The following is a 22,204-nucleotide window of genomic DNA, read 5'->3' on the forward strand; positions in this document are numbered from 1 at the left end:
TGACAGTCCATAAAAGTCTAGTTGAAATATGGAGCAAGGTTAAAAGGGAGCAACTGTCTGTTGTAGTGAAAAGGCTAGGGAACCTGGAAGCGTATTGCTTGGTTCCAATTCTGGCCATCACCAAGTACTGTCTCTGTGATATTAGGAAAGTAATTAGCTTCTTGGACATTGGTTTTCTAATAGGAAGAGTGAGAATACATCTATCTTGCAGAGTTGAATAATTGGGCTGTTATGAAAACATTGGCATTTTTATTACTAGAAGCTGTTATTAATGGTTGTAGTATATAACCATTTTAATTAGGCATGCTATTAATTCATTAGATAAGAAATTTAGAGCTTAGGAAGAAAGTGGTTTCTTTGCATGGGGCACATTAATCTTGGAAAACCAGATTCTGAGAAGTGAATGCTAATTTTGGCTTTTACTTTCAATACCTTGGGTTCAATGTTGGTTAATTTTGTTTTGCCCACAATTTAGTCTATTCTTGTACTCTGACAGAGTGAGTATCTTCCTTCTCTCCGTTACTCAGACCGATTTTGATTGAGAGGAGAGAAAATAGTGATAACTAATGGAAGGACAAGAGGATATGACATTGCTTTTTATCCTTTATCTTCCTATCTGAGTGAACAATTAACATATATTTAGTACTATGTTGTTTATATATATGTATATATATATGTATGCATATATATATGTGTGTATATATATAGTTTGGCCTTTACAAAATACTTTCACTTTTATTGTTACTTGTGGACTTGGTAATAATGTATTACTAGGTGAATAGGAAGATTTTTGCTCTTGATTAGATTTTTCTTGTTACAGTGGGAGCAAATGGGTGAGTAGTTGGTATCATTTGGAGATATGAATGTTTATGAACATTATAGCTAGACTTCCCAGAGTACTTCTTATTGTTGAATAGTAGCAAGGATGTCCACATTGCTTAGCATCTTACTGATGTATAATTTTTCTTCATTCCTAGATGCCTCTTTCCATCTTCCTAAATTATATAGTATTTGAAAAAGCAATGGAACAAGAAGGAGGTGAATTGTGACCCAGTTAAACTAATGTCCGTTGCAATACCTGAATTGAGAAAGGGCAGTATATGGCCCAGATACTGAGTACAGGATTGGGAATAATATCTTTCTGGCTTTGTTTCTACCCTTGTTCAACCTCAGTTGGTTTCCTTAATCATATTACGCTTGCATGTTATGGAAATTACAGAATACTTAACTTTTGAAGCGGTTTTTATTGGGTTGGTCAACTTATATGGGAAGAGCTTGATGACGAGGCTTAAATAATGAGAACCATTACTTTAGGATCCCTTAGCTTTATAGGCAGATGGCTACACCCACAACTGAGTATAACCTCTATCATTGTAAAACTATATAAAAAACCGTTTTGAAGGATAAATGAGGATGTGCTGAGTACAAAAATAATTGTATCATAGTACTGTATGAAAGTTTATTATGGATTGCTTTGAACAAAAACCTATGACATTTTCAAGATGATTTACCTTTTAATAATTTCCCCAGTCCCATTATACTTGCGTACACAAATGTTTAGTGAAAACATCAAGTACATTTTTAAACAAAAACTAAGTATGGAAGTAGTATGTTACTCATTCTTTTCTGATACTAAAATGCCAGCTTAGAAATTGGCATAAAATTTGGTTTTGTGTGTGTGTATATATACACACACACACACACATGTACATACACGCACATATATACGTATTTTTGTCCCTATAGTTTCCCTGAAATCTGTATTTTATATCTGTCTTTTATAGGGAGATAAAAAATTAAGGTGTGATTCTGCTGATCTTCGGCATGACATTGATCGTCGGAGAAAAGAAAGAAGTAAAGAACGGGGGGATTCCAAGGGCTCCAGGGAATCCAGTGGATCAAGAAAGCAGGAAAAAACTCCAAAAGATTACAAGGAATACAAATCTTACAAAGATGACAGGTAACTGTTAAAACTGTCTGAGTTAGGTTTTAGCTTCTAATTAGCCTTTAATAATTGTCAGCTTAATTGCTTTCAATTTTGACTGTGTAATCGAATGTTTAAATTTAAACAATTAAAATTATTTGTTTTACAGCAAAAATATATTTGTCTTTTACACGGCTTATGGTGGATGAGGACAAAAACTTTGGAATAGCAAGCTAACACTGAAAAAAAAAATGACAAATTAATGTGTCCTATTATCCAGGCTACATCAGGAGGTTGGACTTCAATGCAGTGCATTTCTAGAAACAGTTTGTGTAAGAACTTTGGTTCGTTATGCTTGATTCCGCACTTTTTCAACTCATAACACCCAGAGTACAAGAATTTTAAACTGATGTCTAGTGGTTTAACATGGGAGAGATGGGGGGGAGGAAGGACTAGTTTTTTTGAAATAGCAATGTGTATTAGTCTTTCAAAGTAATGTTTCCATGGATACTGTTAGAAGTGGTAAGAGTTATCGCAGGTATGACCTTTTCGGGTGTTGGATTAGAATCATGTAAAATTGTTCATCATAGAGTCAAATAAATAACAGGAATACTAAGAAGTATTATAGATAATTGTTTTCCTTGCTATTCATTAGGTAAATGGTGGATTTTACTTGTGTTTTTTAATTTATGACTGGTATTTGTAATGTCATATGCTTTTTATTTCAATAACGGAGTTATGGCCTAAACGATATCAACTGTTCTCACCCAGGGTGTACAAACTGCATTCATTTTGAAACATGGCCTTAAGACCATTCTTACTTTTTCCTACTCTTCTCTTCCTTTCCTTAAAATAAAAATAAGTTTAAAATATTGAAGAACTGAACCTTATTCTTGAAGTTGCCAGACTGCTAGTTTCTAACTGGCATGTCATACCATGTTTTTCAGTAGTCATGTAAAACAAATATTGAAGGAGAATGGAAACAGACTATGTCAGAGTTTAACACCCAATCATTTTAGTTGCATAATAATTTTAATAGGGGATAGTTTTTTTGACTTGAAAAATATCCCTCTTATTATAAGATTCAACAGGGGGTCTTTTTATCTTTTTAAAAAATAGCACACATTTTTTGTTTGCTTTATTTTGCAGTAAACATAAAAGTAGAGAGCAAGATCATTCTCGATCTTCATCCTCTTCAGCATCACCTTCTTCTCCCAGTTCTCGAGAAGAAAAGGAGAGTAAGAAGGAAAGAGAAGAAGAATTTAAAACTCACCATGAACTGAAAGAATACTCAGGCTTTGGAGGAGTTAGCCGACCACGAGGAACCTTTGTAAGTAATAAAATTATCTTTGATCATTTGGTAGAACTTTACTTAAGAGTACTATACATAAGGAAAGTAAAATATATGTTTTAGACATTGTTGTGTGAGTCATTACTCGTATAGCCTTGAAAAATAAAATGGTATTTGATATATCGTCATTAAGAAATGCCATTTAGGGGGAGTGAGGAAGGGCTTGGAGCTGGGATGATGCTTTCTTTGTATATAAAGTAAAAAATAAATGTTTTTGCCTGATTTTAAAAGAATAAAATGCCATTTTGAGATTTAGAAGCATCTATATAAACTAGATAACTTTTCTTAACATTGGAATCAGTAACTGTACATAGTGCTTAGAGACCCAAGAGTCAAGCAAAGTTAGTGATTGAGATCCATTTCTTTAATCACTTAGTCCTTGAAAAAAGTCTTGAAACAAACAAAAAAATCCATATGTTCATCTCTGTATTGACAGCTATTTTCATTTTTGCCTATTATCTTCAAGTTCTTGTTTATCCGTGTATCAGTCATAGAAATTATATCTTTTCTTTTTATTCTACATAGCATATGCATTATTCCCATGTTTCCATAAATTTGTTACAATTGTTAATTTAATGACTTCATAGTAGTGCATCTTCTTGACTCTTTAATTTCTAGATTCAGATTCCTACCTTGAGCAAGTATCCAGTTTGTTATTAGTGGGGTTCACTAATTAGATGATTTGGGAAAGAGAAGAGCTTTGCCTGTATGGTGATAGGTGTAGTTGAACACTTGGGATGTTAGTGTTAGGAATTAGACAACTCTTTTGGCTAGTAGAAGGGAAACAAACCAACTTGATTATTTAAAAATTTTAGTTCAGGCCTTGAAAGTGCAGCATTCTGACTGCACTGTTAACTAATTAGGTTGACTGCATTTCTTCTTAACCTACTCAGCTTTCAGTAGGCAGAATTTTTTGCCTCCTTACTGGCCTCAGTGGCCATGAAGTTGAGATTTAGGAAAGAAATTAGGGAATGTTTTTTGTTACTGCAGTAAAATTAGAGTTTGCATGTAACTTAATACCTCTTGATTTCACTACTAAACAACTTTGTTAATGTTAATCAGTTTCGAATTAGAGGCAGAGGAAGAGCCAGAGGAGTTTTTGCTGGGACAAATACTGGTCCAAACAACTCAAATACTACTTTTCAAAAGAGACCGAAGGAAGAGGAATGGGATCCAGAATATACCCCAAAGAGCAAGAAGTACTTCTTGGTGGGTGTTAGAAATCTCTGTTTATTTGGTTTGCATTAATTTTCAAAGCATACTGGGTGAATACATTTGAGTACAGGTATCCACTACTATGAGAAGATTTCACCATCATATAGGAAACTTTTAAAATAAATCATTACCCAGATGATTTTGCAGTTTTGAAAATGTGGGTCCCTTTAGTCCTGTTTATACTTTATTGATATCACCTATGGGCTGATCAGGGTAAAGTAAAAATATACCTGATTTGATAGCCACATTCAGAGAAGAACAGTAACTTGTTTCGTATCTGTCTATAAGACGGTAAAAGTTGTAGAAGCTTCTAATTAAGATTTACTTTTCATCATCGCAGCTATTTGTTTAATTGAAAGACAAGGAGAAGAATTCTTTCACAGTACATGTAATTAAGGTTCTCAGGAGGCTGTTAACTTTTATTGGAGTAAAAGGAAGATGAAAAATTACATTATGGAAAAGTTGCTAGATACACATTAATTTAGTGCTTCCTTGTGATGCTCTTCTCTCTGAAGTAGTTTTATAAGGGATGAAGCCAGAGGAGGTGGGTCCTGAAAGATTCTCTAGGTAATGATGGAAATTTTCTGCACTTTGGCATGGGAGAAGAGGGTTTTTTCCTGTATTATAGAAACTTGAGGAAACACCAAAAACTATTACCAGAATACTCATTTTTGTCATAGCTTCTCAGGGAAGTCATGTTTTAGAGACTATTTCTGAAGACTAATTGTTTTGTCGAAGCAGGGAGGAAAATAGTACTGGATTTTATAGAAATGTATCTTTCATTTGGCTTTTTATGAATATATTTGAATAAACCTGAATGTCCATGCCATCAGCTAAATTAGAGTTATAGAGCTGTATTCTGAAGTAGATCTATATTTTGTTTGAAGAATGGGCATTGTAGCTGTTTCAAAAACTAATTTCCATTTGCCTCTTTTTGGGATACTTTAAGGACCAAGAGTCTGAAAAAGTTAAGCATAATGTTTGCACAGCATATGCTCATGTGAGGAGAAATTTATGCTTGAGTTGACAGTCTGGAAAGTGAAAGGCATTTTATTCAGTTACAGAAAAGTTTAAAAGACCTATCTCCTTTTCGATTTAAGAATTTATGAATAGACTGCTGTTTATGCTGTAGATGGAAAGATAAATATGATTTCAATTCTTGGCTTACGAGACCTAGTAATGGAGAACATTCTAAATACATATGGTGGATTATTGCAAAGGAGATACTGATTAGAAGAGACTTCGTAGACGATATTGGATTGAATCTTGAGCTTAAAACATGAGCAGGTGTACTGTAAGAAAGCAGGAGTGAAACATCCTTAAATAGAGAACTCCAATACTCAGATGGCTAGATGATTGGTGTAAGTTTGGGAAAATTAAGAAAAAGCGGGAGCCAAATTTTAGAAGGCCATAATACTTTAATAAATTTGGATGTTAAGCAGAGTTTGGAAAATCATGGTTGTGACAAACATATCTGGGAAATAATTGTTTGAACTAAGGGGCTATAGGTTTGGAAAAAGTTTAAGGAACATTTATGAAGGCTTATTCAGGGAGCCACTAGTCGGGTGTTGGTAGTGAGAAGATGGAATCTCTCAAAGATAGGGAATAAAGGGGAAAGCAGCTAATTTGAGGTGAAGATTAAGTTCTGTTATTGAAGTGCCAGGCAGAAATTAAGTGGAAGTGTGCAGTAGGCAGTTGCTAATGCAGATCGAGAGAGAAAAAAGTCTAGGAGCCATCATTCAGTCACAAAGCCACAGTAAGATCATCCAGTCTGAAGAGATTAAAAGGCCAACCTTGCAAAGGAGGGGTGAGGAGTGAGTGATTGTAAAAATGCCAGACAAATAGAGCAAATGTGAAAGGACAAAAAGTTAAGAGGGAAATGAGAGGTGAACAAGTAGATAGTAATTGTTTAGCACCCTTAAACATTTTACGAATATTTAATTTAGGCCAGACCTTCATTTTTGTATGGTGTTCTTTCAGTCTGCAGTATCATAGTTTTTATCTTAAATTGGGACATAATTATTTTTTATTGTCATACAGCTAGGCGTTACAGTAATTAAGAAGAGTGTTATTTAACATTTTATATGTTGCTATTCTGGGTTATGTTTTAAAACCTCCATTTCTATATAAATATAGGCATACACGTGCATTTGTCACAGACTAATGCTTACTAGAAGTAAACTTAACGCATCACATTTTTACTTATAAATCAGTTTCCAAAATTAATTATTTTGTTAATTAATGAGCTATTGGAATGACAACTCTGGTTTTTACCTGGGAATTTAAAGTTAAAATATTTTGCGTAGTCTGAATAGGTCTGACTTTTCAGACAGCTAGTGTTGAGAATAGAAATATTAAAAAAAATTTGAGACTAAATGAAGTTGAAAATTATAGATTCCCCTAGGTTTTGACACACATGGAAATTTTGTCCAGAGTAATGAAGCATTTAATACTTAGTAAAAATAATGGATAGCATTTATTGAGCATATATTATGGTAGGCACCATTCTAAGTGTTTCACATATATGAATTTATTTTCATGCTCATGAAGTCCTTTTGAGGTAGGACCATTATTCCACTTGTATAGATGGAAAACGCAGAGGTACAGAGATTGAGCAGCTTGACCAAAGGTACATGGCCAGTAGGAGTGGGGTCAGGATTTGAACCCATGCCTTGGGCTCCAAAAGGTTCTTACAGCTCGTATCATTTTTCCTCCAGTACTGAGTAATAGTAACATTTGTTGCATTCTTAATCTGAAATTTACCTTCTCAGAAGTTTGATTTATGCAAAGATAAGGTAATGTTTTCAATAATAAGTATTCCAGGAGAGATAATAGTCTTTAGAACCTGAAATTCTCTGGAGAGGTGAGAGTACGTGAAGAGTTGGAGCAAGTGGAAAAGTACTAAAATGGGCAAGTTCTCCATGTTGAGTTGAAGTCATCTGAGGAAGAGAAAATCCCTGTGGGGAAGGACGTTTGGGTTGGCGCTTTAATAAATTCACTCTTTGAAACTTGATCATTCTATACAGAAGAGTTCAGAGGATTCAGAAGGTCTTGGTTCTAACATGGCCTCCTTTGTTAACATATTGTTGGCTGTGTATTATAACTATCTGACATCCTCTATGTCATCTATGAAGTAATTAATTTTAATTAGTCTGTAACAGGACTAAAATCTTGGATGTAGGAATTTGAGGATTAAGAGTTAGTATGCTTAGGGACTTCCCTGGCGGTCCAGTGGTTAGGACTCCGTGGTTTTACTGCAGGGAGCATGGGTTCAATCCCTGGTCAGGGAACTAAGATCTCGCATGCCTCTTGGCGCGGTGAAAAGAAAAATTAAAAAGTTAGTGTGCTTAGCATCAAAATGTCACTTAGGTATCTGCCGGGATACCCTCTGAAAAACACAGTGTGATCTTGGAGCTTTTGTTTTCTTTAATTTCAGATGATTGTATGTTTAAAAGTAATTGCTAGTTTAACTGTAGTGTCTGGCTTTGCCACTGCTTTTTCTGTTTCAGCTCTTAGCTACCTCATACGGTAACTATTTACTGTCACCAAGTTACCTAGAAAACGTATTCTGTGGATGATGGGCATAAGGGGCAGTGGAAAAGATTGACTCTGTGGCTTTGGGCAAGTTACTCAATTTCTCTGTGCCTCAGTTTCTTTATATCTAAAATGGGGTTAGTAACAGTATTTTACAGGGTTGTTGTGAGAATTAGATGAGTAATAAGCACCATATAAACTTTATCACCACCGTTGATTGCTTGCTTGTCAGGCACTGGGCTGGGCACTTTTTAACAGATCGTTTATGTTTCTTCAAGGCTATCTCTGGTTTTTTTAAATGAGGAAGTAAAGTCACACAGTTTCTGTTAAGATTTAAACCCATGCCTCTGGCTTCAGTGGCTGTTTGCTTCTTCCTACAACTCCATGGAATACTGTGTAAACACCACAAACAAGAAAGCATAAAGGCTATATAGAGTTAGTTGTGTTAATACCAAAAGGGAGCCTGAAATTATGTAATTGTGTGTGCATATTATTTTGAGTGGCAGACTATTTTAACATAGTTTATTTTGGGTTTACAATTGAACTTTCTGACATACTGAAATTTACACTTTTGATAGTTCCTAAGTTCATTGTTTGAGTCATGCACACCTCTGCCTAGTCATCTTTTATTGGTTTGATAAAGCTAGATTATTAGAAGTGGGTAAGGCCTCTTTCATATAGTCTGTTAATTACATGTGTGAACTTTTCAAGTGATTCAGGAGGGTGATCTGTATTACATGAATATGCACAAAGGCACATTGCATGTTTTGAAAATGTGTTCATATTATGTGTTTGAAAAGTTTTAGTGACCTTTGGACAGTTGATCAATATCAGTACTCCATAAGTTGTACTTAATGTATGTAGATTGTACTTGTGTACAGTATGCAACATTGTTTGCATTATGCCTGTTGTCTCATAAAGGGGTGTCACTCCCATTTTTGTAGGTACGAACTTAAAAGTAAGTTTGAGGTGGGCAGCAGTTAAATTACATTACAGGAGAACTTTGGCTTTTTGTTTTGTACTTTGGGATGTAATACTCTTCTGCTTGTCGACAAAGTCAAGTACTTTTCAGTTTTGCGGATGTTTTGATTAAAGGAACAATTTGTAACTTGGGGAACATCTGTTTTTGGATGCAGCTAATGAAAAATTAAGGTTGGGCTGTAATAACTGCAGTATTTTAGGTTAGTGAAGAAGAAAGAAGTTGAGATATTACTCTAGGGACCACGCCATCATGATTTGGCTTGTGAAATTTCCTTGCCAAGAAGACTGATGTGTAATACACATTGATTTAGATTTAAATCTCAGTAGGATTTTTAAAATCTGTTGCTATATGTAAACTATAATTCTTATCACCTGTTTTATTTAGTAAATGTTACTGATAATGTAATGATATTTTTATGCTTTGTTGCATATTTATGACTGAGGTAATTTTTTGGGGAAAAATATCGGTTATTTTATCATTTATACACAGTATAATATACTTATTAATAATAAGTGGACTTAGACGGAAATAAAAACGGAAAGCAAAAATAAAAATTTTGAAAATTGGCAGTAATTTAGCAGTTGAGATTCTCCAAAAAAATTGGACAGCTCTCAAATGCTTGGGTTACGAAGCAATGATATAACTGTTTGCTTTCATGATGGAGTATGTTTTTGTTGAAAAATTCAGTTTTATTGGTTTTGTTTTGTGTTTTGGAACAGTACCAATCTCATTTACCCAATCTTCAGACAATTTATACCATGACTTATGATTGGGGATATAATCATCTTCCTTACAAGAAAGACATTTCATTGATGATTGTTTTTAACCTTTCTGTAGCATGATGACAGAGATGATGGTGTGGATTATTGGGCCAAAAGAGGAAGAGGTCGTGGTACTTTTCAACGTGGCAGAGGGCGCTTTAACTTCAAAAAATCAGGTAGCAGTCCAAAATGGACTCATGACAAATATCAAGGGGACGGGATTGTTGAAGATGAAGAAGAGACCATGGAAAATAATGAAGAAAAGAAGGACAGACGCAAAGAAGAAAAGGTAGAAATTTCCAACTTGTTAGTGATTCTTATATTTTCTTATGTTATGGGTTTGGTGGGCCAGTTAATTAATTTTTAGGAACGATGATTATTTTGGATCATTTTCACTCTTCATATCTTTGCTAATCTTTCTCTCTCTTTTTTTTTTTTTTTAGGAATAGTAAATCTGAAGTGAGATTGCAACAGAGAACAGAACTTGCACCCACCATTTTTTTACATGATTTTTGTTTTCAAATAAGAATGTAAGCATTTTACTTAAATTTTACTGTTTGCAAGTAGTAGTCTAGAGAAATTTTGTTTTAAGTCTTCAAATATCCTGAAAAATAGTAGACTGTATGTTGGAAATTGTACTGAAATAAAGTAGAAAATTGTTACGTACCATATTTGTAACTATCAACTTTTAAAAAAAATACTTTTACTGTTTTTGTTACATGCATTGTAATTCTGCTTTGTCTATAAGATATGGTCAAGTACAGCTCTGTGAAAGTTATGATTCTCTTCCCTCCCTGTTTGTTAATGTTTATTCTGAAGTAAACGTTAGCTCTACATACAAATCCCTGAATAGCAGTTGTTTATAGAAACCACACTAACTATTTTAACTGTATACATCTGTTTAACATTCTCCTTAATTCAAACACACTACATTGTAGGGTGACTAATTTTTGAAGTGTACCATGGAAAAAGTTGTTATTTTGGTAAACTAAGCTAGTTTAACACCTCAGCAAATGTTTAAGAAGGAAAAAGAAACTTTGCCAATCGTGAAAAAAGTACAAGCTGTTAAAAGTTAGATTGAAAAGTATGAGAATATTTTTCTTTTTTCTTTTTTTAACTGAAAGCAAGCAGTGGCCTATATACAAACCATTCTTAGGAGCCTTTACTATTTGAGTTCAAAATTCAATATTCTCTTTCTATTCTTCCCTGAAAGTTTGAGTCATGGTCTTAGATATCAGCTATTGTTTGAGAGAGGAAACTGGTTTGCAATAGTACAAATAAAAACTCCCTTCCTACTGAACGTCTTAGACTTTAAAAAAAAAAAAAAACAGAACAAAACCTGTAATCCTGGCATTGGTATGGAAGAGGATTATTCTGCAGAGTAACTTGATACATTAAAAAGACGTGTACCTGATGTCATACCTTACATATTTATTTGAGCTTTTGGACAGCCAAATCATTAGTTTGTAGTATAACCATAAGGAAAAATAGGCGAACAGAATATACTGCTCATTAGTGGTATTTTAAGTAACTTGTTTTTCATATGTCACCAATAAAAAGATCTGACAGGAAGTTTGTCACAGCATTGATCTAACTTGTTTTTTATTTTTTTCCATATTTCAGTTGCAGTTTGTAAAATGGGTTTTCTTTTTCTTCCCAAGGGTTCTATTGTTCAGGAAGATAATCTTTCAAATGTGAATTGCCTTTATGTTTATGATGATATCTCTTAGAAGGAATGAAAATCCAAAATAGTAAATTTCAGTGTTTAAGTCTGTCTGCTCTTAGAGCATATATAAAAGTAGTCAAATTTCACTTGTTAATTCAGCAACTGAATTAGTTTTTATGTTTGCATTAAAAGGAGATAATGCTTATTCTGTTAGTGTAAACTTTTAAACATCTTAAGTGTATGGCTCTTTCATCCTCACTGATGGTTTGTTTACAGGTGCTCTTCTAGCACCTTAACTGCAGTCAGAGGCATTAGCTAAGAGCTGTATGAGGGAAAAACATGAAAACAAAACTCAGTATATGTGATGTTCATGGCCCTAAGATCCTTAAGTATTGCATCATTATTTTTATTTTGTCTTTCTGAAATGGTTTGAGCAGAGGAAATACTGTCAAAGGAACTATGTGTTGCATTAATCAGGGCATAACTAATATTCTCCTAGTCAGAATAATAATTAATTACATGCTAAAGCAACATGGATTTGATCTCTGACACAGGAGAATTTTCACGACCATTTTATTTTATACAAATAAATTTAGCTTTTATTTTAACAGTTATTATTTGGTTAGATACTGAATCTCTATGCATGTCTATAAATGTGCAGTTTTGCTTTTCCATGTAAGACAACAGGAAAGGGGAACCTACTGAGAAATTACTTTAGGGAGTAGGAATAAAGCTACCCAAGTCCTACCAGCAGGTTATATTTTAAGTGCAAATGCGTTGCTTTAACCCAAATATGTTAATGATTTGGTTACTTTTATTAAATAAAATTGAGGAAGGAGTATCCTATTAGAATATAGTAGGAAGGGTGATTGTGAAAACACTGCAATAGAATGCCATTGTGGATGTTATTTTTTTTTTAGAGCCAAGCATATAAAAAGCCTGTGTGAATTTTTTTAAACCGCAATTTAACACCCTACTTCATGACATGTTATAAAAGCTGAATGGTTCCTCTTGGTAAGGATATTTGTTTACAAGTGCTAGAAAATAGTAACTCCTTGATAACCTGCATTAACACACTTCCTTTTGCTTAGAGAAGGAAAATAAAAATGAACCAAAGGATATTTCCAGAAGGGATTAAGAAAGCTGTTTTAAGAAGGCCATGACTCAGTCCTTAGGTGTGTACACCTTTCAACATCGTAGGAATTTTAATTAAAAAAGCAAAATTTGTTTTTCCAGTTGTAGCCTACTTTAAGGAATTACTGTTTTTCCCCTTTTGTCACAGTTAAAATCAAGTGTTGGGAATTCAGTTATAATTTGAGTAAAAATATATCCAGTAAGAATGAATGTAGATGGCTAACTGATTCTTACTCAGTGTGATGTATAATGCAACAGGGACCCTTGTAAATTGTCATATGCCAATAAAATGTCATAAGTGGTAATAGCTGTTGTTTGTTTACCTGATTTTGAGACTGTTTCTGTGTGTGTTCTGTACAACTGATGGCAATGGCTTATGTCTCATTTTAGAATACCAGCTTATCTGTTAGTAAAATTATTAACAGGGATGATGTGGCTTTTTGAGGGTTGATAAATACTTTATAAAACTGCTCAAATCCCCATTTATTTTTTATTTTTTCTCCTGGGAAAATGGGAAATTTTACAGTGGGTAATTATAAGCCATTGTTAATACAGGAATTTCAGACTTCTAGTCTAGCCTTCCTGTTCCTGTGTTCATACAGGAACTTGTCAGCCATAATATTATGATGGAGAAATCAGCATTACTTCTCTTTCTTTCTAGAAATAGTAGTCAGTCAATAACTAAAAAGTGGTTTTTTTTTGTTTTTTTGGTTTTTTAACTTAGTCTTTGTTCACTTTGATTTAGATCTGGTGTGATTCTTACCATGCCCCTCGCATTTTCACAGAAATTTGTGTGCTAAGACATACATTTTAACTAATACAAATGACAAGTTATTCCTCAAAACTTTGTTAAAGAAGTAAGAACTCTGTACATGTATGCTGAACTATACTGGGTAATTTTAACACTATGTACCAGTTACCTACATAAAAATGTGCTATTTTATTTATTAGGGACATTTATTTTTAAAGAGAGTTAGTTGCTTTTTTCTTTTTCTCTTTGGATTTTTTTTTTTTTTTCTTCCTTTTTTCTTTTTGGGCACGGCATGTGGCATCTTAGTTCCCTGACCAGGGATCCAGTCCTTGCCCCCTGCAGTGGAAGCGCAGTGCCCTAACCACTGGACCGCCAGTGGCTTTGGCTTTCAACTGGAATCCCTTTGGGAAATACTTTGTTCCATATGGAACAGTATTTCTTTCACTTTCAGAAAGAGAAGTACAGAGACCTAAGTTTATGAAGTTGCTGAATAGGGAAGGGACATGGAGAAATAAACTTCACCTTCATGGGATTGTATTTGACTAGACTCAGTCTGTGAGTAGTAGATTGTGATACATCCTTTAACAAAATGTTAGAATATTATCTGTTACATACATTTAGGGTTCTCAAATAGTTGAAGCCATTATTGTTAAATCTGAATGTCAAGGGTCTAACTGTTCGGTTTATTGAGGTAGATGTTAAAAATTTGGAGTCTATGTTAATGAAGTTTTAAGTGAAAAAGTTATTAGTTTCTTCGAATTCAGGAATATATTGAAATTAGTTATTCCATTGTCTGACTTGAGAGCTTTAGTAGAGGTGTAAATTTATGAGCTGGACTCATGTTTTAGAAGCATTCAGTAGTGATTAGTGTGTCAGGTACGCAAGTGAAGCCAAAGTTGTACATTAAGTGTGCTAGCTTTCTTTATATTGTTGTATTACCTCCTAGTACTTTAGCTTTTAAAAATGGATCCCACTGGTTAAAAAAGAACAGGCATTAGGATGCCACTTACCACCACTACTAGGAGAAAAATTCCAAACAATGTGTCTTAATTATAATGATCTGTACATAAAGATTTTTTCCCAAGGATGTGTTAGGCATTTCACAACAGTGAGCCGATTTACAGTGCTCTTAAAGTGCAGATGTTAATCTTGATTCTTGCAAGTAGAAAAGGGTTGGGTAAGTGGTTTTAATGGTATTCTCCTAAGAATTGGGATCAGATTTTTCTTAGTAATCTCTTAGGGTTGCCCAACTTCCTGATTCAGTAGTGAGTCCTCCTTTTAATGAAAGTAGATGATATATATTTAAAATAGATAACCAACAAAGTCCTACTGTATTTGTACAGGGAACTCTGCTCAATATTCTGTAATAACCTAAATGGGAGAAGAAGTTGAAAAGGAATAGATAGTTGTGTATGTATAACTGAGTTGCTTGGCTGTACACCTGCAACTAACACAACATTGTAAATCAACTGTAGTCCAATATAAAATAAAAACAAAACAACCCCCCCCAAAAACTACCCCCCAAAATAAATTAGGAAGAGCAAAATAAAAGTAGATGATAGTTAAGTACACCGTACAGTTAGGTGACGAAAGGCTGTACTTTCACAGCATGAACTCTGTATTTGGCAATGATAACTTCTTGGTATTGTCATAGTAATTGCAAATTCCATGGCTTGTAAAGCACCACTTAAAATTAAGAATACCACTCTCACCCAGTCTAGTCCTTGAGTATGGGAGGTCGTAATTTTTTCTGTCTTGTACTGGAAGGGGAAAACTAGAAGCCTTTTGTTTTTTGGCCGCACCACGCAGCTTGTGGGATCTCAGTTCCCTGACCAAGGGTTGAAACCGGTCCCCGGCAGTGAAAGCGCCAAATCCTATCCACTGGACCGCCAGGGAATTCCCTAGAAACTTTAAGCTTCCAGTGTACTTCTAAGCCTGCCATGAGGGTAATGTTAAATACACTTGGAATATTTTTGAAAGATTGAGTATCACCAAATGTAGACATAAAAAGATACTTACAATACAGAATTTAACTGGTTAATGTCAGTATACAGTTATTTTTTTATGCCTTCATTTGGTGATACTCAACTTTCAAAATCAACGTGTTGGCTGTTTTTCACCCCTGTGATAACTGTGGTAAAGATGCTCATCATTTGCCCCAGTTGCTGCAGTATAGTCTTCTGTTGACCTTTTAATTGCCATCTGTGGGATGTTTTTCAACTGGAAGTTGTCTTTTTTAAGCTAAAAATTCTTCGATGACTTCTCGTTGCCTAAATCTTAGGATGAACTATAGGAATTTCCTGTGAGCAGCTTTTTTTTTTTTCCTTTTGCCTTATCCCACTCCTTGTTCACTTACCTATCCTAAAATCTTACACCCTACCAAAAATCCTAAAAGTTCCTCTTGTCCTCATTCCTTTAGGCTGGCAGCTCATTCTGTGTATGTGTCATGCTTTGCGAGAATAAATGTTTAGTACTTAGCATTGTGTATTGTGTAAGACATACATACCATAGGTATGCAATAAATGCTCCTTGAGTGTATAAAAGAAAGCATGTTAACTGCGTGTGGATATATAGAAATTTGATTGGTATGAGTCAGTTAACGGCTCCTGCTAAAACTTAAGTCAATCTAAGCCACCTTAAAAATGAGCTGAACTGGAGAGAGTTCAGATTGCTATGAATAGAAGAGTTGGAACCTTAATCTTTTTATACACGGCTCAAGTTACCTCTTGTGTGTTGTTTTGGAGTACTGTGATTTTAAGGGAAAACATTTAGTATATTTAAAGGAAGGAGAGCCAGAAGCTTGAGGTCTGAAATATTGTCATATGAATAATTGGAAAAGGTACATTTACTATAGAAAAGTGATGACCTGGATGAGTCCTTGATAGCAGTCTTCAAGTACTTAAAGGGCTGTCCCTTAGAAGAGGAAATACAGTAAAATTCGGATCACATAGGACCAGGAAGAGCATTTGATATCACTTTGCCTAGCCTCATCATTTTAACATGTTCCATATTTGGAGGGCAGAACCAGAGCCAGTGGATTAAAATCATAGATATATAGACTTTTGTTGACTCAGTGAATTAATTTTGATAACCAGATATTTAAAAAGAGTAGGCATTGACATAAATCACAGCAATATCTTTTTGGATCCATCTCCTATAGTAATAGAAATAAAAATAAACAAGTGGGACCTAATTAAACTTAAAAGCTTTTGCACAGCAAGGAAACCACAAACAAAACAAAACCCCTACAGAATGGGAGAAAATATTTGCAGACAATGCGACCAACAAGAGATTTGATTGGTATAAGCCAACTAATAATAATCTCCAAAATATACAAGCAGCTCATACAGCTCAATATCAAAAAAACAACCCAAAGGAAAAATGAGCAGAAGACCTAAATGTTGGTGGCCAAAAGGCACATGGCAAGATGCTCAACATGGCTGATTATTAGAGAAATGCAAATCAAAACTATGAGTTACCACTTCATGTGGGTCAGAATGGTTGTTATCAAGAAGTCTAGTAATAATAAATGCTGGAGAGGGTGTGGAGAAGAAGTAACGCATTTACACGGTGGGAATGTAAATGTAAATTGGTGCAGCTACTGCGGAGAACAATATGGAGGCTCCTTGAAAAACTAAAAATAGACTTACCATGTGATCCTGCACTCCCACTCCTGGGCATATATATGGAGCAAACCATTCTGAAAGATACATGCACCCCAGTGTTCATAGCATCACTGTTTACAATAGCCAAGACATGGAAGCAACCTAAATGTCCATCGACAGAGGTATGGATAAAGAAGATGTGATATATATGCACAATGGAATATTTCAGCCATAAAAAAATGAAATAATGCCATTTGCAGCAACATGGATGGACCTAGGAATCATATGATATTGCTTATATGTAGAATCTTAAAAAAAAATACAAATGAACTTAAATACACAAATAGAACCACAGACATAGAAAACAAATTTATGGTTACCAGAGGGGAAAGGGTGGGGGAGGGATAAATTAGGAGCTTGGGATTAGCAGATACAAAATAGATAACCAACAAGGACCTACTGTAGCACAGGGAAGTATGCTCAATATTTTGTAATAACCTATAAGGGAAAAGAATATAAATTATTATTTTTCTGTATACCTGAAATAAATACAACATTGTAAGTCAACTATACTTCAATCAAAAGTAAAATTAAAGGAGTAGGCAGCTTGTGAATATCATAGTTTTCTGCTTATAGAAGTATGGAGAATCTGGATATCTCCCTAGCAGGAATACTGGGCTACCTGAAGCTGAACTTTTTTCTAGCTATCTGAACTACTTAACTACATTTTACTCTCAGGTGCTTGCTTTATTAAACTGTGTGTTATCAACTGAAATTACCTGTGATAATTAAAAAGAAATGCTGTATTATTGCTACAGTTTTCAATGTGATAGGAATGAACTTCAATATTTAAGACTTATGCCATATTCTTTTTTGAAATATGCTAAATATTTTGATGACTGTCTTACAGTAGCAAATTATTTGCTACTGTAAGACAATATAAGTTATTTGGAATTTTTATGAAGTAGAGTTTTTTTTTCTTTTTCCTGTTACTCAGACCATGAGAGTTTTGAAAATTATGATTATTGCTAAAAAATGAAAAGGGCTAAATGGAAGTATTAGGAGTAAAGATGTTTAACTGGACTGTCTGGATGATCCAGAAGCAGAGTAAAACCAGGACATCCTTTAACTATGTTTTCTGTGTTCTAGGTTTTAATCAACTCTTTTTAAGTGTTTGAGAAAGTCAAGGCATATCTCTGTGGACATACGATTGTATCAGAAAACAGTATAGAATCTATTAAGTCATATGGATTTTCTAAAACTAATGGAACCAGAAAAATCAAGCTGCCATTCACCTTTATGCTTTTAGAGAGGTCTAAATATTTTTGTTCAAAAATAGTATAAGTAGCCAATAAACACATAAGACCTTTGGATTCAAACACTGCAATAACCTAGGCTTTTATATGTTATTTAAAGGTTCAAATAAAATAATTCCTGCATTTAGACTTATTTAACTTAGATTTTGTAATTTTAATATATCACAGGTAAATAGCAATTTATAGATATATAGTAGGTATAGATACATAGGTAGTAGTTCTCAACTGTGTTTTACGTTACTTAGTCATTTTTATTGTCAATACAAAAAGCAGAGATTTTCAGGACAGTTTAGTTTGAAACATGGTTTTAATATCAAGGAAAATCTTGGTCCTAATTAATGTCAACTAATACTTAAAAGTTTTGAATAAACAATTGTAAAGTTTTAATGCACCTTTAAGAAGTATGTAATCTTTTAAATAGTGCTGGTTGGTTTAAGTGTACTGCATTACTACTGCCTCTGAGAGGTTTCAAGCATAGGTAGCAGAACAGAAGGAAAAAGGCCCTAAGTATTATTTTTTTTGAAATGTAAAACTAAGTGAACTTTCTGGGCTGGGCATGTGCATCCCAATCTGGATATCACCTTTTCATGACATCCTATGGTTAAGGTTGGAGAGGCTATTGCCTACTTGTTAGAATGTTACATTGTATCCTGCCCCATTAAGATAATTATAGTAATTCGAGTACTCCTAATCACCTAAAACTTAGCCTTGTGTCAGAGGCTAATGGGGTTTCAACTGGGCAGTTGGCAAGATTGAGTACACATCTTTCTAGCCTCTGTTCAAGCCAGCCCTCAGCCTCCATTTGTTCACTGGGAAAGTATGCCTAGCATTGGCTGTAAAGTGAATAAATTATTGGTCTCGGGGATCCAGTACATAGTGTGATAATTAACTATAATGTATTATTAATGGTTCTGGGAAAATGGAAAAAATACATCTAGATAACAAAACCAGTTATTTTTGGACAGCATTTACAATTAAACTAGGTTACAAGCTTTTCCCACGAACCCACAAATATCGGGATGGGGACAAAACACCAACCTGCCTGGTACTGATTTCTATGTGAGTAGGAGTTAAGAATTGGGGTAGCATCTGACAGGCTTGAAAAGGAGAATCTCAAGTGAGCCTACTAAAACGGAGTTTTTCCTCTCCAATAGTGAGCACAAGGTACCCACAGTAAGGATTAGAGAGACTGGGATACTTTACCTCAGTGAACTCTCAAAATGGACCTGTCAAGGCAAGACTCCTTTTAAGGACGGGACCCCACACTGAGGAGAAAGAACTGAAAGTGGAATCCTAATTCGCAGGGTAGACACGGTGGATTGAGAGGGCCTAGATTCAACTGTGGGAGGGGAACACAGCCAGGAAAATCTTAGAAAGCATGCCATCAAATATTTGAACACAAAAATGACAGAAAAGGTAGAAAAGATTTACTGAAATTCTGCATCATTCTAAAAGTTCACGGAAGTAATTTCACTTAAAAGTAATAGAAAAATATTAATGTCAAATCGTAAAAGGTTGTCAAGATGTGGTATGTATGAATGCTTTAGTAAACAAAATGGAGGAAGGATCACTGGAGAATTAATTTTAGAGGGAAATTGTCAGCAAAGCATTCATGGAGATGTAGCATTTGACCTGGGCCCACCGTGTTGTTACCTAAATCAAAGTTGAATATTGAGCTCTATTAATAATGCACCCTGGGGCTTCCCTGGTGGCGCAGTGGTTGAGAGTCCGCCTGCCGATGCAGGGGACACGGGTTCGTGCCCCGGTCCAGGAACGCCTGGGCCCGTGGGCCATGGCCGCTGAGCCTGCGCGTACGGAGCCTGTGCTCCGCAACGGGAGAGGCCACAACAGTGAGAGGCCCGCATACCACACACGCGCACACACGCGCGCGCGCACACACACACACACACTAATAATAATAATAATGCACCCTGAAGGAGGCTTTAGTACCACTGGTTTCCCTTCTCATGCTCTCAAGGGATATTCTCCTTTTGCACCTATTGTGTGCTGTTTGATATCAGATTGGAAAGGGAGGAGGTTATAAGATCATTATTTATGAAGGCAAAAGGGAAGGACAAGGAACTTGAGAAAATGCTATGTAGGGTCGCTGATCCATTTGCATTCTTTTACATTTGTCCAGCACCCCTCTCCTGCTCCTTTAATCCTTATCTAGCCTAGACTACTGGGCCTGTCACTATAATCACTGTTGTTCTGCCGGTTTCTTCGTTTCAAATCATTCTTGGTGTCTGTTTTCTCTCATTCCATATCCAATTATTTTATTCAACAAATACTCAAATAATTTATCCAACCATTTTATTGAACGCCCATCAAATATACCAGGCAGTCTTCTAAAGCGCTGGAGATACAGCATGGGTCAAAACAAATTTCCTATTCTGGAGTTTTGTTTGGCAGTAGGTGGAGCATAAATATACACGGTATAAGTGCTATAAGGAAAAATAAATCGTGGAGAGAGATGCTCTTTATATATATTGCTCAGAGGAATCGTCTCTGAGGTTTCTACTAGAATGTAAACTCCAGGAGGGCAAGGACCTCAGCTGCCTTGCTCATTACATTCCCTGTGCTTTAGAATGATGCCTGGGACATAGTACATTCAATGTTAGTTTAATGAATAAATGTTATGGACACACAGAAATTAGTTGAAAAATTCTCCCCTTTTTTTTTTTTCTTTTGCTGTACGCAGGCCTCTCACTGTTGTGGCCTCTCCCGGTGCGGAGCACAGGCTCCGGACGCGCAGGCTCAGCGGCCATGGCTCACGGGCCCAGCCGCTCCGCGGCATGTGGGATCTTCCCAGACCGGGGCACGAACCCGTGTCCCCTGCATCGGCAGGCGGACTCTCAACCACTGCGCCACCAGGGAAGCCCCAATTCTCCCAGTTTTTGACAGTGTTGCTCAGCAGCAGACACAGTTGATCCTAAATTATATGTCACTCCAATGCATTTCTCACTGAAATGCTAGAAGCAGTAGCTGTTTTTTTTTTAATAATTTTATTTATTCTTGGCTGCATTGGGTTTTCGTTGCTGCACGTGGGATTTTCTCTAGTTGCGGCTAGTGGAGGCTACTCTTCGTTGTGCGTGGGCTTATTGCTGTGGCTTGTTGCAGAGCATAGGCTCTAGGCGCATAGGCTTCAGTAGTTGTGGCACGTGGGCTCAGTAGTTGTGGCACACGGGCTTAGCTGCTCTGCGGCATGTGAGACCGAACCCGTGTCTCCTGTGTTGGCAGGCGGATTCTTAACCACTGCGCCACCACGGAAGCCCAGTAGCTGTTGTTTCTTATGAAGCCAGTAACCTCAGATCAGAATTGAAAATTGGGATATCACCTGCCAGGACTTGGTGGTCACTTTACCATCGTAGGCTAGGCCAGATCAGCATTGGCAGCCTGGATAACCTGGAGCGTTTCATGAACGAACATTGTAAGTACTGCAATGCTGCAGATTCCTCGATGACAGCGTTTAGCATCTGCTAGTCGCATAAGCATAAAATAGATGTTTGCTGAATAGACGAATGAATTATTAAACAAATCGCGACATTCCACGGCAAGCGGACTTGGGAGAGCGGCCCCACTTCGGGTCTGTATGTAGAGGATGACACACTTTGCCTGCGAAGATCTGTGTGGGGCACGAACTCCGGATCGTGGGCCTGATCCAAGGGCCATAATGGCTCCATACTCTGGGCTGTAGACACCGGTATTATGGGAGCACCCGGGAAACCCAAAGGCGAGTCTTGAGCATGCGTCATCGTCCCTGCGCTGCCTGCCCCGCCCACCTGTGCCTCTAGGCTTCTATTGGCTGCCTCGCTGAAGGCCCGCCCTCTTGAAGGAGGAAGACACTCAGTAGCCAGTCTAAATAACCGTAAGTAACCTGACGTCATTACGTAACCAGTCACAAGCAACGATCTTCAGCCTTGTCCAATGAGGTCGGGCACGGGTCATGGCCCGCGGAGTTTAAG

General features: G+C 36.0%; 1 protein-coding gene across 5 annotated transcripts in view; it reads left to right on the forward strand.

The window, feature by feature from the left end:
- The window catches only part of BCLAF1 (BCL2 associated transcription factor 1), a 29,626-nt gene extending 16,754 nt beyond the window's left edge, over window positions 1-12,872 (forward strand). For 2 of the 5 annotated variants that reach the window (XM_067701977.1, XM_067701978.1), the window contains exons 9-13: window positions 1,785-1,960; window positions 3,074-3,254; window positions 4,338-4,484; window positions 9,844-10,056; window positions 10,211-12,872. In XM_067701977.1, coding sequence (XP_067558078.1) covers window positions 1,785-1,960; window positions 3,074-3,254; window positions 4,338-4,484; window positions 9,844-10,056; window positions 10,211-10,216 — 723 coding nt within the window. In that variant the 3' untranslated portion in view covers window positions 10,217-12,872. Of the gene's footprint in view, window positions 1-1,784; window positions 1,961-2,093; window positions 2,257-3,073; window positions 3,255-4,337; window positions 4,485-9,843; window positions 10,057-10,210 lie in introns of those variants that run through there. The other 3 variants (XM_067701980.1, XM_067701981.1, XR_010933668.1) reach the window with 2 other exon arrangements.
- Window positions 12,873-22,204: the final 9,332 nt, after the last annotated feature.

This window comes from Pseudorca crassidens, chromosome 13 (assembly GCF_039906515.1).
Source record: "Pseudorca crassidens isolate mPseCra1 chromosome 13, mPseCra1.hap1, whole genome shotgun sequence".
NCBI classification, from domain to species: Eukaryota; Metazoa; Chordata; class Mammalia; order Artiodactyla; family Delphinidae; genus Pseudorca; species Pseudorca crassidens.